Source organism: Manacus candei, unplaced genomic scaffold (genome assembly GCF_025592945.1).
Source record: "Manacus candei isolate 608988 ecotype Guabito, Panama unplaced genomic scaffold, ASM2559294v1 h1tg000034l, whole genome shotgun sequence".
In the NCBI taxonomy this organism is placed as follows: domain Eukaryota; kingdom Metazoa; phylum Chordata; class Aves; order Passeriformes; family Pipridae; genus Manacus; species Manacus candei.
This window is the reverse complement of record NW_026138082.1, coordinates 14,980,633-14,998,278: the sequence shown is the minus strand read 5'-3', so window position 1 is coordinate 14,998,278 and position 17,646 is coordinate 14,980,633. Positions and strand designations below refer to the sequence as shown.

Below are 17,646 nucleotides of genomic sequence, written 5' to 3'. Positions count from 1 at the left end.
AGAACTTTCTGCTGTATCCCAATCCTACACAACTTCTCCCCCTTGCCTTCTGTCATTGTAGCATCCGGTAGACTTACACATTTAATAAAGTAAAACAACAAGACTCTCTCCTGCCTTTTACTGCATGGAGAAGTAAAAGAATGGGAAGGGGTGGAAACAGTAATTCTAAAAAAATTATAGGTGAAGAAATGAATGTACCTTGGCTGTAAATATTCTCAGTTCACCTCAGAGGGAGCTTTACAGCTGTAGGACTGCTACAGAGGGAACAAGTCTCCACCTCTCGCTGGTTTTGCTTTTAAATTTGACAGTTCCCTGATTTCAATGTATGTGAGAAACAGGGGCACAGCACACAGAGAGTAGGAGGGTATCTCAGGTCAGAATTCTGGGTATCAGCCACAAGGAAAGAAGGAGCCCTTAAGAAAGTAGGGCTTGGTATATGCTCTTATCAACCTGTATGACACAGCAAGCAGACCACTGTTTTGGACCAAAGGGACCTTCAAAAGATTCACAAAATCTCTTCTGCAAAGATTCATTTCATTCTGAGGTATAGGCCTTGATCATAATGGAGTCTAGAGGATGTAAACCCATAGTTTGTCACAGCAAAGTTATAATGCATCTAAGTTTCTTGCTCATCCGTGTGTCCTTAATTTCCTTCTACCTGATCTTTGGCATTATATTTATTATGAAAGCATCACAGAAGAGTCACTGAATAACCGTAGTGATAGAGCGTAGCAGTAGACAGATGATAAAGATTTTTCCCCAAAGTCAATACTGATGTCCAGGGCATATTTTTACTAATTTGGTTTTTAATGCATTGCTACCTTTTAAAAGGTTTAATATTGATTGATTTTTAATGGTGTGGGTGTTTTCTGATGCTAAAGACTTCTTCTTGCTTACTTTGGGTGTGGGGAACATGAGAAACTAAACAAGAAACAGAAATGCATTGTAACAGAAGACTTGAAAATATTTAACAAAAAATCAGAGCAACAAGTTAACATTTCTTTCTGTTTATCAAGTTATGTGAAGATTCAGGCCAGAAGAGCAATTGTTATTAATGATTTCATGAGTTAAATAGTTTCTCTCTGTTTGCCAGAACTTTAAAAAACATTAACAGTATTAAGGTTCTGCCTTGCCATTAAACTGTACAGATCTGACACTGATGCCCTAAAGGAGCACAAAAAAATGAAATATTAATCAATATTAAAATATCTCCAAACCTTTCCAAACCTTGGTGTTTGGAAAGCCACCACAGCTCCCATTACAACTGCTATACTGTGTCTACTTTGGAGAGGCTACCTCTTGATGTTTTGCAGAACAGCCTCCAATCGTCTAAGAAAACTCTGGATCGAGATTAGTATCCACAGCAGAAAGGAAACTACAGACACTACTGTGTGTGAGTAATGCTGTGGGCGTTCATCCAAGCTCAGGAACGAGTGGAATGTGCCCCTTCTCAAAGGTATGGGTGAAAAAACATCACCGAAGTGGAAGTGGGGATTGGGTGGAACTGAAACAAGGGAGAAGTTCACATATATGCTTTCCATGTGTACAAAAATGGCTGGGTGCACTTAAAAAACCCTCCCAAATATTGGGAGCCAATTTTTTAATTATTCAGTGCATTTATTTGCTTCTAATGGCACAAATAATCTATCACCTGAGCATGCTATACAAAAAGTCAGAGGAACATCTCCACTTCAAGTCAAACGAAAAAAAATCAGCATAACGGAACTTTTCTGTGAACAGACATAATGAATTTCTTTGTTAAATTAAACACTCCAGCAAACCAAATACCTGAATTTAAATTGCTGTTTATTATGGCTTCCCCTCAGATACAGGTGAAAGAATGCATAGACATATGTTTTCCATTCTGACTGACATCACTAAGCAACCTGATGGAGAGCTGACAACACCCTGGCAAGCAGGGAATAATAAGGTAAATTATCAGCAATATTAAAAGAACCCAGTTATGAGCCGCACCTTTACTTTGGCCTGCAACGTCTGGGGCTGTTACTTGGGGAAGAAAAAAAAACAGAGAGAACAGCCTCCCTTTATACCATCAGCTTTCCCCCGTGTGTGGGAGTGTACGTGTGGGTTTATACGTGCATAAACGCACGCAGACTGGTGCTTAAACACGTTTCGGTGTCCGAGGCTCCATGATGCGTTTCCCACCGTGCTGAAAAGGAGCAGGACAGGAGGGGGAGCTCTCGCCGCGGCCGCTGGGATGCAGGGATGCTGCTCCTCGGGCCGGCGGCGCTGGGGCCGTGGCCCCTTCGCCCGCCTGCCGCTCCCGCCTCCCACTGGGCAGCACCGCGGCTCCGGGAATGACCCCGCTTGTCCCGATTTTGCCTCTGAAACCGTCACGTTGTTTCCAGTGTGCTCCCAGAGCGCAGCTTGTTTGTTGCCGTTGCCTCCTAAAACCTTTCTCTTTGAAGGCGTTGTGCCGCTTTACATATTTACCAGCTGGAAAAATCAGGCCTGCTTGTTTATCTCATCCTCTCCAGCAGGCAAAATCGAGAAGAAATATCTCAATAATAATATTAAAGAGACTTATACATTAATGAAGACCAAATTGAAGAACTGGTAGCAAAGTGTTGCTTTTGTGTTATCTAAAAAATCAGCTCTGGTGCTTGGGTAGGTACCCTTTAAAAACATGTAAATACTAATAAATAGGCATATGAATAATAGAATATAAATTAAACTCAGGATGATTTATTTTAGGCAACTCATTTGCACCTGTCATTTTATGAACTATATTTGTTTTTCAGAAGTTCAAAGTACCGTACTTGCAAAAATCCAAGTGCAATTTCAGAGCTGGAAATGCAAAGAACAAAAATATGGAGCTTGGCAAGGTGCCTTGGGTGTAAAACATGTGCTTGGGCAATGGAAGGAAAAGCTCAGATTCTTGCCATGACTCAGACACAGCAGGGTCCTGAACCTCAGGCTTGCAGGTGACTTACAGACTACTGAAAGGCAGAATCCCAAAGTTTCTTCCCAATGTTGAAAGTGGCCAGTGAGCTAACCAAAAAAACCAACCAGCTTCAAACCCTTGAAACGTCAAGACAATGAGTAACTTTCTCTGTTGCACTGTGGTTAGAGCATGCACTCTAACAGATTGATTTAAAACCACCCTAGAAAGTTCACATGGAATTTGGTCTCATTAATCTCAAGAGTAAAATCTTCACTGATTCCCACAGGACCGAGATTTCATCTTTGGCTGCAAAATGCTTATTGATACCACATACCCTGGTATCTCTCTCAGGTAGAATAAATCTGAGCTGTTCTGTTGTTCCAATCAGTCGCCTTTATTCACCTGCTTAAGATGTTTGCAGAATCCATACTGAGAACTACTGAACCAGGTTTCTTTACCAGAATGACAGGTTTTCACAAGAAATACGTACTGCCACAGTTCAGTAAATGTATTTAATGTTAGGGTAATGTAAATACCAGATTTATTTTCTCATAGCTTTTTGGAGATGTTCAAATCAGTGCCATTGTATGGCTGACAAATTTGTGGCTTCCATAAATTTTGATATTCTGCCTCCCCTTATGAATTCATGAGCTACCATTAAAACCTGAAAGCATTCCTTTTTGTTGGTCACTCCCTCCCCAGTAACAAGTGGAATAATTAGATGGTTTCCAAAACTTATTTCAGTACCTCCAATGTGTGTCAGATAACATCTGAGCACTCTAAATGCATGAACTTCTCTGTTGGCAGTTGATGGTCCTCCATATGCTATCACTAGAAGAACAACACTTCTGCAGTGTAATAATATGCAATATGTAAAGGTAATAACAGCTCTAGAAAAGCAGGAATCGTGACAGTTGCAGAAATAACCTGCTGTCAGATGGAGATATTATTATTAGGACAGAGAGGTAGAACTTTTGTATCCATCCCAATCCTATGTTAAATACTGAGAAAAACAGGATATGCTTTAAGACTGTGGCTTTCATCTGGTGGTTGATGAGATACTGGGGGATTGGAGGTTCTTTTTAAAGAGCTGAGAAAATGAGCCTACTGTTAGGAGAAATAAGTTCACATCTCCATTCAAAAGTATGCAGAAAAATGCTGCGAAAAAAAACCTATCTGAAAGCCACTACTTTACTTTTGGTGATCAAGTGAGAAACGGCATTTAGAACTGGTAGCAAGGGGGGTGTGAAGTGCTTCAATTTGCAACAAAATTGGCAGATGTTCCTCAGGAAAACTGGACTGACAGATTTGGTGCTGAAGACATTGATTTTGGTCTACTCACTATAACCCACTGAAGTCAATTCACATCATCCAGGCTTGCAAATACAAAGTATCTTCCAACATTAAAGGAAGTTCTGTTTGTGCTGGGAGTTTGAGATTAATCTTTTTGATAGATTGTCAACTCAAATCTGTTAAATTTATGCAGCCAAACAGTGCTTTATTACAATATACATAGTAGGTGTTGAGAGGTAGTCTTCTGATGTTTCACTGAACAAGAACCATTTGAGGTAATACTCTATTTAAGCAGAGTAAAGTTAAGGTTTTCATTAAAATTCTTCTATCCATTCTATAGAGAAACTGTATGAACTGTATCAATATGTCTAATACAAGAATTAATTTTGCCTTTTCCACTTGAATGACTGGATTTATCAGCAGTGTGGTGGCCATTCAATGCAGAATAGTTGTCTAAAGTTGGCTTGCCTTTTCCAGCCAAAGGTTTCAAAGAGCCACGTGAGATTGTGTTTAAAAGCAACTTCCCCTTGTGCTGCCTGTCTTATCCCTATTGTATGAAAGAATACATTGAGATTAATAGGAATATCTTCTGTACTTGATGAGAGCTCAACTGTACCAATTCATTTGTAACAGAATACGGTGAACAAAACATAGAGGTGAGGTTGCTGCTGCTGGTGGTGGGGCACAGGAGGGAAACCACCCTACTAATCCTTTGGAGATTACCTGTAGGCACAAGTTAGTTTCCACAAGTTTCAGAGATCACTGTATTTTAAAATATTATAAACAAGAAAAAAATAAACCTTCGTTTCTTCTCATACTTGCTGCTGGTGGGTCTGAGCCCAGACCTTGTGTTCCTGGGGTTCGCAGAATGGACAAAGCCCACAGCACAAGCCCTGCTGCAGCTGTACTCCTGCAGCTCTTCACTGCCAGCAGAGCCTTCTCGAGGGTCTCTGCGAGGTCCTGCTGCTCTGCGAAAACAAACGATCAAGGTTGTTTTTTTCCCAGCATCTGCCTCATTCTTTCAGGCAGTGAGGGGAGCGGCATCACCTTCGTCTCACAGCAGCCGTGACCTTACCGGATGCGCTCTAGGATTTTACAGACAATCCGATTGCTATCTCACTTTTGATGCTCGATGCTCTAACAGCTAAGACTACGCAAAACCCCCCATTTCTTCTTATTTTCAGCGTCCCGGGGGAAAATGTGCCTTGTGTCTCTAATCGCTCTGCCATCTGAAGCAGGCAGGCAAGGCTCATTTTAGTCACGAAATGAGCAAAGTTGTGCTCAACTTTTCATGCTGAAAAGTACCAGTGATTTAAAGCTTCGGAAACAGAGAATGTAAATTAGACATTGTTGTACGCAAAACGAACTTGTCTTTGACAGGCTAAACAGATATTTTTATGGGGAGCCTACTCATATCCACATGGAACTCAGTTTATCTTTCGACTGTGGGTTTGGGTGCTTTTATAAAAAATGTATCATTTTAGGGTGTACCGCAGTCATAATGAGAAGCCCCCCACGATTACAATGTAGACTATCGGAACAATGGACACCCCCGCGCCGTACTGTGTTGTACCGGGTAATGAGGGACTGCCAGGGAAAGCGGGAAAGCACAGCCCAGGAATAATCAATGTATCGCCCCCAGTGTGCGTCGTAACCCGGCACCTCCTCGCTGAAGCGCGTCCCACCAAACCATTCATCCGCACCTCCCCTGCGCAGATAAAGGGAAAAACAGGAGTAATCAGGCGAAGAGACCCCCGGCTGAAGGTGGCGGGGACGGGACGGGACCCCTCGGGTGTGCGTGGGGGGTACACGGTCCCCCTCCCGCATCCGGGCTGGGGGCGGGTGCGGGTGCGCGCCGCCCCCTCCACTCCGCTCCTCTCCCTCCGCTCCGCCCGGTGCTCGGCGCGGCGCCTCCCCCCTCCGCGGCTCCCATGGCGGGCAGCGGCGGCCGATTCGGTGCCGGCAAGCCCCGCCCGCCGGCGGTCCGGGGCCGGCCTCCCCCTTCCCTCCGCCGCCCCCTCCGCGGCAGCCCGCCAGCAGCGCCACAGCAGGCGCGGGGCCGGCTCGCTCCGCGCTGCCTCCCGCCTGCCCGCCCCGCCGCTCCCATGCGGGCCGGCGGCGAGGCAGAAGATGGCTGACTCGCCGGGGCACCCGCGCCCCTGCCCACCCGCGACCCCCGCCCGCCCGCCGCCGCCGCGCTCCCCCCGGGCCCTCCGCGGCGCCGCCCGCTACCACTGAGAGCCGCCGCCGCCGCCCCCCCGCGCCCCTCCCGGCCCCCCCAGAGCACCAGCAGCCATTTCATCTCCACCACCACCACCAAGTAGGCGCAAAAAATGGCAGAAATGGAGAAAGAAGGGAGACCTCCCGAAAATAAAAGGAGCAGGAAGCCGGCTCACCCAGTGAAGCGGGAAATCAACGAGGAGATGAAGGTAGGTGCCTGTGATGGGGACGGGAGCGGGGTTCCCCCCCGCCCCCCCCCGCCTCCGAGCATGGAGATGAAATAAGAAAGGATCTCTTGTCATTTTTTTTTTTTGTAGGATGCACTGAATGTGTCTCAACTCCGCCTCCTGGGCTGCAAACAGAGACGAATTCACAGGCTGCAAATCCTGTTCATTGACCAGCTTTATTTATTTTTTAAAAATAACTCTCCCTCATTGGGCTTTTAAGCTCCTCGGGTGCCGGTGATGAGCCTATTTTTTTTTTCTTTCTTTCTATAGCCATCCCCTCAGGTAGCTGGGAAGCCCTTAAAGTTGGGAAAGAAAGGGACCTCTTTTAAACATTGTATTTCTCTCTTTTTTTCAATAGCCAGCTGCAACTATGTAATTAAATTGTCAAAGTGGAACGTTGCGGTCTGAGCCGCGCATCAGTCTCGCACTTGAGCGTGGAGACCCCTTTTCTCTCCTTCTCCCTCTCGCCTCCTTCTCTGCTGTACCGCTTCACTCCGCGGTTCATGGCAGCGCAGAGGTGTCGCTGGAAGGTGCCTTGTCCGAGGGCTGTTTTTGATGGAAGTGTATTTACCATGAGGAGGGCCGTCCTGCCCGATGGGAACGGGTGCTAATCCAGCTGTGCTCTGGCGGCCGCTCCAGATGTTGGGATGGCTGCGATCACACAAAAACGTTATTCTGGGACTTTTTATCATTAGGTCGCTGCTCTAGGCTTGACCAGTCTATTTTTTGCGCCTGTTTTCCTCGTCTGTTCCATGTCTGTTTGTTTTACCTCTCTAATTCCCCAAAGTTGGTAACGATGTATTGCGAGACTTCAGCTGAACTTGTTGTTGTTAAATACGCAGATAAAGTGACTAAAACAGCATAGTCTGGCTACGAGATAAAGCTGCTGAGATTTAATTTGAATATGTCATTTATTAAAAGGCTGATTGTAAGTGGAAGACTGCCTGGAAAATGTCACACGTTCTCATAGTATGTACACTATATAGCCGGGTGTATAAATATGCATGATGCCTAGTGAAAATATCTTTGCTTTCTGGAACATTGATCTCCCCACATAAAATTAAACTGGAATGCACAGTCCCCTCTTCTCTCCCCTCTTTTGCACACCACTAATTTCAGTTAGGTGCCCTTTCCTGCCTAAGACAGGCGTTCTTGCTCCTGCTGCCTGAGTAATGAATGTGTACACGGTTCTGTGTGTACATCAGCTGGAAATGTGGACAAGAATAGTATTGGGGAAACGAACAAAATAATGTCTCGATGCATCTCTTTGGAAACAAACTGTAGTAGTTTCAAGTCCAGAGGAGTGGTATTATTCTTTGTGAGATATGTGACACATCCTATTTTCAGAGAGGGCTCTGTGCAGGCACCGGAGAGTCATTGCTCGTTGTAATCCCACATAATTTTGAGGACTGCAGAGGTCTGTAGTACAGGACATTGGCCCCTCAGAGCATCGCCTAATGTGATCTATATGGATTGCAGCTTTTAAGTTTCATAGGTTCTAGAATTACAAATTAGCTAATTTTAATCAAAACATGTGAAATGTTATCCTGGCTGGATATAAAGGCTGACTGTGCTGGATCCTCTGGGTTTGTTTTGTTTACTTTGGCTGCAGGCACACTCAGCGGTTTGGGAGATAGTTGTTCTTCTACAGTATAGCAGATGTTTGTCTGAAAGGGTGAGGAAGAAACAAAAACAACATTGTGTGAAGGAGAAAAATTACATAATTTTAAACTAATGCTTTGGTATTAAGCACTGGCATTAACCTTTGAGTAGAGAGTTTCTCTTTTTTTAATCGTGCGTGGCTCCTTAAGGTTGGGAACCTCAAGATTTCAGATGACTTCAAAACTAAAGGCGGGTAGAAATGGCGTTTTGAACACATGTAATTTCTGGTTGAGAGTGAGACAGCTGATGGCAGAACCTTTCATAGCCTACCTTTCAATGTAAACTATGCTATATATGCTATGCATTTTTAGTAGGACAGTTGGCTGCTATCACCTAAGAAGGGGAAAGGGTGGGGGAGAAAAAAAAAAGTGGTTTGACTTTTTGACTGGTTGAGAAAGTTTAAATCCTGTGGTGATCATTTACCCTTTTTCTTTACCAATGAATTAAGACGTCTAGTTGTTCTTCATAAACCCAAGGAATACAATAATGTAACAAATTGCTTACAGTGTGCAAAATGTTTGCAGTGAAATGACAGAGGGAGCACAATGTGCCCTTGTGTAGGTTCGTATCTGTAATGTTCAAACAGGCGACTGTTTCCCTTCATCTGAACTGCTTTCATCTGGACCAGTGTAAAATAAGCTCTGGTAAGTAATCACGGCAGAGCAGAAAGAAAGGAATGTATACAGCAGTAGACAGCCTAAGCTGTAAAAACTGTAACCCGAGTATCAGCAGCAGATCAGATATCAAGGCTTTAAGGTAGGGGAAATGAAAGAGATGAAGGGGAGGAAAAGACGAGAGAGGGAATGGAAAAGTCAGCTTGGAAAGTAAAGGAGAAGTAGGAGGGCCCCCTCAGGGAAATTTGGCTCAGGGATTAGGGAATTTTATCATGGTGTACAGTGACCTACTCAGGTTTCAGCCCACATTGGATCGAATTGCCTCCCTTAGCTAGCAGAAAGAAAAAAGACTGGTGTATATGTGATTCCCCCCCCCTCGGATAATAAAAAGGCCGTTGGTACAAATGTCTATTTTAAGTACAGCAAATGCAAGGCACTATGAATGAGCAATAATATTACCTCATCACAGAGACTTCCTTCGAGATTTGCTGTTTGATACAGTCAGATATTTGCTCTAGAAGGATCACAACACCCAACTGCTTGGTTTGGTGTTTTCCAACAGTAGTGTCATAGCTCAGTTTTAACATGACCGTATAGATATTCAGGTTGCTCGCTCTTTCCTTATGCCAGATATTGAGTTACATTTTTGTTATCGCTAACCTAACGTACATGATGGTTATAACAAATTTTAATTTGATACAATGTTGTGTGCAAAAAGTACATGACTCTGCACAGTTTTCTGATATTACGTTTCAATGAAAAATATATTCAGGAGGAAGTGTTTTGTTTCCTTTCGCTGTGACCTTTACAGCCACTCTTTCTTTTTTTCTAGTTATTTTTTCTTTTGTCCCCCTTTCCATTTTTTTCTTCCAGACGTAGCATTCACTTCGCGCTTTGGAGGAAGAGCAGATAATTATTCTGAAATTCAGTTCAGTGCCATTTCTCACTTACTGGTGGATAACAGCACACCTAATAGATCCAAAGCTGTCATCATCAGAGAACCCAGTACTATTTTAAGACGAAAATATTTTTTACAGTTTAATTGATGAAAGCACTCGTCGAGGCACAATGATGGCTCGACAATGATCCCCCATGTATCCCTCCTCAGTTTATTTCCATTTACCATCCTGCTGCCAGGAAGCTTAGGAGGAACAGCTAGGTGCTCTGAAATGTTGTGAAGTGAGGTTACATCCAGTACTGGATTGCACTGGAAGTTCTCCCGCACAGATGAGACAATGTATCCGTGTGTCTCTAACAGTTGAAAGGCAAGCAATTAATTTGCACTGTGATTTCACAGGGCTGCTTCATGTGCCCAAGGAGTTTACCATCTATGAATATTCTCAATAACTAATTTGTATCTAAAATTGGGCTTCGTTCCTGATGCCTAAAGCTTAGGACAGCCCCATCTGTTATCATTTAATAGTAAACTCATCAGAATATCTTTCAGTTTAGTGTTTTAATATTCCCCGTTTGGCATTTGAAAGTACTACTGTCAGAAGGAGGAAAGCGGTGAAGCAGGCATAGCAGCCTTGCGCCTGGAGCGAGCCAGTTTGCTCAGAGTGCTCAGTAGGTTCCAAGGAAACTCCTCCCTTCTCTCCTGAAAAGCAAAAAATGTCTTTGGGAAAGTGAAAAAGCAGGCAGGCTTTATCAATTGCATTATTTCAGGTGGAGGGTTTTTCTGTGGAGTCTTCTGTGGAAGGGGTTTTTAGGGATGGCTGCAAAGGGAGTTGCATTGTCTGCACAGGGAGCCTCATCTGCCAGTGTGTTGCAGAAATGGCACTTCCCTGAACAAAGTGGGTGAAACAGAACCAAACATGCACATGGGAGAAAAAAAGAAAAGTAAAGCATCAATGAATTTTGCTTTCTGATAGCATAAAGGCCTAACCGTCAAGTTCAGTGTGGTGACAACATAAATAAGCAAAGAATGTGAGGGCTGGAAAAAAGAAAAGTTTGTGTTGTGACTATAGAACCATTTTTATTTCCTTGATGCAGTGAAAGTGAAAAGTGAATTTGTGAGGCTCTGCACTGAGTGGGTTATGCAGGCAAGGAAATGGAATGGAGCCACTGTGCTTCCTCCCAGATCTGAAATAAACATTCAGCAGTAAAACCTAGAAGAAAATGAGTCTGACAGACTCATTCTCCCCTGTGTTTCCTGCCTCCGTGTTTGCCAGGCCTCGTTCGGTGAAGCCAGGCCTTGCCCCCTGTGAATAAGGTTCATAGAGAAGGAAAGACAAGAGATCTAAGATGGAAAGAGAAGCATGGCTTAGTTTCAGAATGTATTAATTAGCAAAGATTTGGGAAAATGATGCATCGTAATGTAAAAAATCAAACTGTAGGTGTACTGTTACGATGAAATGAATCCTAAAGTGGGAAGAAATGTGATTATATTTTTACTGCCTAGCATATAAGTCAGTCTCACATAGGAAAGAAACCACAGTCTGGCAAGTCAACACACTCTTCTTCATCTTTCATGTGAATAGGAAGCAAATTCAAGTAGAAATACCAACAAGCGTAATAGTTATCCTGGCTCTTCCAGGAGGGACCATATTTCTGTGTAGTACAAGAATAGAGAAATCATACAGTTAAAACATGCAAATCACACATTGCCCTGCAGGGGTGATAAGTGATTTGGGATTTATCAGGGGACAAAACCCAAACTGCTATCCATTGAGAAGGAAGGACTTTGGCAATGGCGCGTGACTGGGGCCACCAGAGCATTTTTGGGCCAGTTTCTTTGGCAGGGATGAGCTGGTTGGGATGGCTGCAGCCATAGTGAATGCTCTGGCGGTTTGGCAGCTGTGATGGTGCGCTGTCAGCTAGAGGAGAGCAGGAGGTTTGGCTCTGGCAGAGTGATAACCAGCTGCCTAGGTGTGCTGGCAGCTGAAGAGGTGGTTGGTTCTTCCACTGTGGTCTTAGAAGCTTGTCTGCTTGGTGCATGCAGAAAAGAACTGAGCTTGGCATGGCAGAGTGAGCACAGAAGGATGTGAGATAGGACTTCTGTGGTTGTCTTCTCAGCTCTGTCACTGACCCACACTGTGAGTGGCAGCAGAGTTTGGTCTCTTGGTTTCCCCTCAGGGGACTGAGCATTGCCTCCCTGTCAGGGTGAAGTTAGGTTCCAGTGCTGTACATTTGCAATGAACTCTGCAAGCCCTGCAGGGCCACTGCTGCTGGGAGGCTCCCTTTGGGCTCAGTGGAATTTGCTCTGGACTTAAGGGTCCCAGCTTAGCAGTGTGATTGCTTACTTGGGATTTTATTGATGATGAGCAAGGTTTTCCCTGGCGTGCTGGTCTTCCACATCATCCCAGCCCTCTGCAATGACTGCAGCGTTGAGGTGGCAGCCTCCATCCTACAGACACTCTGCATCATTTTGGGGAATGAGTCTGAAAGTAAACATGGACTAGCTCAGTGCCTCTGCTGTCCTGTTCCTGCAGAAGCCTTTGAATTGCAGCTCCTTACACATTGTCCATCTGATCACCCACACTCGCCTTCACATCTCCTCCCTGGTCTTTGGCAGGTCCATTATTTCTCAGTTCCGCTGGCTCCTGCATAGCTTGCTTCATCACTGCTGCTTCTACTTTTCTGCTCCAACCTCGGGTCCCACATTGTTGCTTTTCTCAAGCCTTGATGTTACAGTCATCACCCTTCCTTTCACTAAGCTTTTGAAGCTTGTACATCTTTCAGTGAGATTTTTCTCTGTATGTACAGATTGTGTATTAATTTGCTTTCTTCCTTTCCGTAGCTTCATCAAGAACTTTTTTCTCTTTTTTTTTTTTTTCTTTTACTGTTCCCCCCTGTATTCACACAGAGAAAATTATCTCATGTCGTCTCATCATTTGTGTTTTGATTATGGCCACCACACTGGTCTTTACAAATCCCATCTTGTTACCTTATCTTGAATCCATGTAGGTTGTGTCTATCATTGAAATCAAAGAAGTGAAAATACATGGAAACCCTGAATTAATAGTGGTCAGCTTCAGGACAGTGGCTTCAGCAAGGACGTGGCCTGTGTGACCATGTTCTCAATTGTCAGGATGTTAGACATCATTGTAAATGCGTATTGTAGTCAGGAGTCTGAGGGAAGGTGATGTTGTTCTTTGGATGCCCATCTATGCAAGAGAGTTAAAAACACATTTCTCAGGTTTGACTGTCAGCTTGCTGTGGATGGGGTCATCCTTTTGGTTTGCTGTGTATGAAGTGTGGTGTAATGAAGCTCTGGCAGTTAGTTACTGAATTGTATTAAGGGTGTTCTGCATCACTGTAATAGGTAGGATGAATTATGAGGGAGAATGGCTTAATTTCTTTTTTTTTTTTTCAACCACACCACTCTTATTGAAAAAGCATGGTGTTAAAATGGTGTTTACTTTTGTTACTGCTAATATGCAGCTCATTGTACTCTCGCTGAAGTCAGTAGGAAAGACCACAGTGATTTACTTTTTTATGAGAGAGTCAGGTCTCTATGATGGGTAATTTCAAAGTCCGGTGTATTTCTTGTCATTGTGAACGTTCATTTTCTTGTATCACTTATAACTTGAACTTTGTGCTGTTACAAACCCAACTATCACTTTGGTTACTTTCAGAAGAGACATACACATGCATGAATTTTCAAGAAAAAATAAACATATATACAACCTTGCTTACATATTCCTTGACAAGTAATTAGAAATTACTCATTGCCTGAGTTGATCAACAGTGCAGATAAAACACAAAGCACCCCCAGGAGGCAAATTTAGAGCTACTCAATTAATTTGGTTGCATGGGATTTAAGTCCGTAAGACTTTGTCAATTGGTCTCTACCTTGCTAGATTAGTCTCTAGGGCTGTGTCTCCATAGTTGAAATTCAGCAAAGCAAAGGAAGCTGGCAGATCTTTCCTTCAAGCTTCCATAGACCCTTTCAGGATGTTCTGGGTGAGCTGCAGTGGTGAGATTTCACTCCACAGTTCCAGGTCATTTTGTTATTGGGTTCCCATGGGTTAGAAGCAGTGTTAGTGCATTGGTACTCTTCAGCACTAGGAGAGTTTTCTAAGAAGCTAAGAAAAAAACAAAAAAAACTTCTAGAAAAATTTCCCATTTTCGCTAGTTCTTAAAACACAACATTGCATCATTCAAATGAGAGTTTAAATATATATTTTAGAAATAGGTAGGTGTTAGCCACATTACACTGCATTGTACTCTTTAAAAACTGTAGTAGTGACATAGGTCAGATGTAGTGGGCTGTTGTACTTACAATGCTGAGTCTGAAAGTAGAGTTGGAATGATACAATGTTTTCCAGCAATTCAGGGCTGCACAGGAGAGCCACAGAACTGTGACTTCCATCAGATGGTCAAGTGAAAATGAAAAGGGGAAAAACCGAAAGGAAATTGATGCTTCAGGGATCTGCTGTGGGGTTTTGTTTTGGGTTTTCTTTTCCTAAAATATGTTTGTAGCACAATTACACAGATAATACTCTTGGAAGAGTACAAATTGCTTGTATTTATTGCTTATAGGTGCCTTACAGCACTCGTTGAGTGATAGGAACACCTATGTAATCTGGTGTGATGATTGAGCCAGGAGCAGTGCAGCGCTGAGGTTCTGGAGCACAGTGCCTGCTGTAGCTTTGAATTTGAAAGCAGTTATCATTTCATTAATTTTATTTATTTGTTTAAATGACTGGAGAATTGCTGTGTTCTATCATTGGACTTGCTCCCACTCAAAAATTAAGCTAGAGCAGTTACTAGACAAAATCTAGCAACCTGTGAATTTGACATGTACCATTTATTTTGAATCGGCATCATATTCTCCTTATTCCTTTGCTGGTAGCCAGAGTCCTGGGAGGCAGTGCTTATCAGAAGCATTATTTTAGATGTCAAGATCTTGCAGGAATATGAAGTTAGGAATTTGTTTTAAAAGAGTGCTGATAAAAAAAAAAAAAAGCAGAGACCAAATGTAAAGGCTTTGTGTGTGGCTTTTTCATTTCAATTTATAGTTGTCATACTACTTTAAGCTGATCTTTGCCATCACAATAATTCATTAGCTGGTTTCCTTTGGTAATTTTCTAAATCCATAAGCTGTAGAGCTCCATGGCACTATTTGGTCTCAGAAAGCTTTGTTGCCTGGCTGCAGATTTCTTAACTTACTCCACTAAATCTCTTGGCCCAGTAATGAGTGTTTTCTACAGAAATATTTTTGCCATATGACCTAGAGGACATATTTTTAATAGAAATTGAGGGTTATAACAGTCATGCTCCACGCTTTGCATTTCCGTACAGACACAACCACTTGGAAATCAGTTTAAAAATAAATATGGCAAAATTGAGAAAGGTTTTCTTAAACAAATATGAGAGATGTTTGTATGAAACATTATGGTAAAATGCTTTCACAGTGAAGAGTTTTTAAGTGGTTTGACTATGTGAGGGCTTATAACTGAGGAAAAACTTCTTTGCTGCGATTTTATTTGATTTGGTTCATGTGCACCTTAAGGAACTGTAATTGTGTCAGTGACCTGCTCCAGCTGAAAAGACTGTAATACAGTAAGATTGATTAACTGTTGGTTGAAAAAAAATTCAGGTTTTCTGTTATTCTCTTGCTGCATTCTTAAATATTTTATGGGAACAGAGACAAGTTGTGTGATGAATGTATGTTAAAATATTTCTGACATTGAATGTCAGAGCAAAAGTCATAAATAACTTCCCTTTTAATTTTCTTTAAATTACAGACGTATGAGTCTTTGTCATAATTACATGTGCCAGTTGGAGATTTAAATGCATTTCACTTTATGCACTTGACTTATGAAATGAACATTAGTCTTTGAGGAGGTGGGCCAAACCTGACATTCCTCATGTAGCACAGATACAGTTCAATTTATGCAGTCCTTCCCTTCCTTCCAAATGGTTATTGATTACATAAATAAGTAGGTAATTTTTCTCTTTCAGAACTTTGCAGAAAACACTATGAATGAGCTCCTTGGCTGGTATGGTTATGATAAGGTTGAATTAAAAGATGGAGAAGATATTGAATTCAGGAACTACTCGGCAGACGGGGAAAGCCGCCAGCACATTTCTGTTCTCAAAGGTAATGAGACTTCATGTTTCTGTGTTCATGCGAAGAAGAATTAATAGCTCAACTGTCTGAATTGGTGTGGATTGGGAAGCACGTTGTGCTACTTGTGTCTTGGTTGCTTTGCATAAAAATATCTGAGAGTATCTTGTGGTATAGGGAAGCCAGTAAGGTATGAGGAGAATCACTTAACAGAATTGCTGTTGGTAGGCACTTACTGATATATCTTCACAAATAATGCCTTTTGTGAGTCAGTTGAAAGTCATTTATCTGTGGTACCAATAAACTGCTCATGAAAAGAGGGAGCCCTTTCTTAGCAGAGTGGCTTTAAGGAACCCTTTAGCTTTCCATACTAAGGCTGCTTTTAAACCTCTTTAAGTGTTGAAAGATTTTAAACTGGAATATTCCCAACACTTGTAGGAATGAGTGTGAACATTCACAAAAGGCTTCTTATCCACCTTTGTAACATACTGTCTTCTGCAAGTGTAGTAGAAATTTTCCGGGGATGGAATTTGTTTGGGACAGTGCTGAATCTTTGTGATTCAAAATGTAAAGGATGAGATCCTGTCTGTTTGTTCCGTCATTCAGTTTTTGCCTTCTGACACCTCAGTCCCATGGGATGGGTAGGGACTTGTCATCAGAGTGAAGAGAAGAGTAGAAAAATACTGCATCTTGACTTACCGAACAGGAGTTCCACAAAGGTGAGGTAAAGAGAGGAAATTGCAGCAGCTCTTATGCTCTTGGAGTGCCTCTTTTCACTGTGTTCATGGGCAGCAGTGTTTTGGGTTTTCTTTCTGATAGCCAGGAGCAGCACTGTATTCAGTGAGTGTTGCGGTGAGTACTGATGCCAGAGAGACCAGTACTGAAGGAGAGATGACTAGAAAACAGGTGAAAAAATTAGAGGTAATGGGAAACAACCTAATTGTGTTAAAATTGAATGTCTGCGGCTTGTTAGTTCTATAGCAACATTGGTGATCAATAATTATTTTTCATTTAAAATACAATGGTGTTAAGCTGCCTTTGAAGAAACTTGTACCTGTGTAGCAATGCACTTTGTTTATTTATGTTTTAATAAATAGATCTTTTATTGAGTGACTTGTGGCTCCAGTCTATGCTTGATGAAATTTGTGACATACTTTTTTTATGGGCACGTGATACAAATCCTATGTTTTATGTACCACAGATGTCGAATGTCTGTGCAGGTAGGAATTTTTGGTGTGTGCAATCTATGAAAGGGAAAAAAGTACATTTCTTGTTCTGAGAGATGGGAAGAGAGGGAGTATTGAGAATTAAGTCCTGCCCCATAGCTGAAGTGTATGAGAGAAATTCCTACCAATAAGAATCTTGAGGTGATTTTTGGGATTAAAGAATTAGATTAATAACTGTCATCATTTCATGCACACTTTGCTGTGATTTCAATATTTTGTTAATTTCTTTAAATCCTTTTCATTATTACTACTCAGAATTCTTTTCCTCTTCAGTTTATGCTTCTTGCATTGGTGAAGTCACAGTACACTGGGTGTGATCACCATGCAAACAGTAGAAATAAAGTACAGGAATAGGATGCCATTGACGAAACAAGGCATACAAAATAATCCTACCTTTTACCTTTTGCAAAAAGAAAGCGTGAATTTGATTTAAAAAAAAATGGAGCATTTCTGAAGAATACTGGAAAGTATAAATTTCTATAAA

General features: G+C 42.3%; 1 protein-coding gene across 3 annotated transcripts in view; it reads left to right on the top strand.

Annotated features, from left to right (window-relative positions):
• Positions 1–6,197: 6,197 nt before the first annotated feature.
• SOBP (sine oculis binding protein homolog) overlaps positions 6,198–17,646 on the top strand; it is a 116,650-nt gene continuing 105,201 nt past the window's right edge. For 2 of the 3 annotated variants that reach the window (XM_051792367.1, XM_051792365.1), the window contains exons 1-2: positions 6,198–6,627; positions 15,831–15,969. In XM_051792367.1, coding sequence (XP_051648327.1) covers positions 6,532–6,627; positions 15,831–15,969 — 235 coding nt within the window. In that variant the 5' untranslated portion in view covers positions 6,198–6,531. Of the gene's footprint in view, positions 6,628–6,735; positions 7,615–15,830; positions 15,970–17,646 lie in introns of all 3 variants that reach the window. The other variant, XM_051792366.1, reaches the window with a different exon arrangement.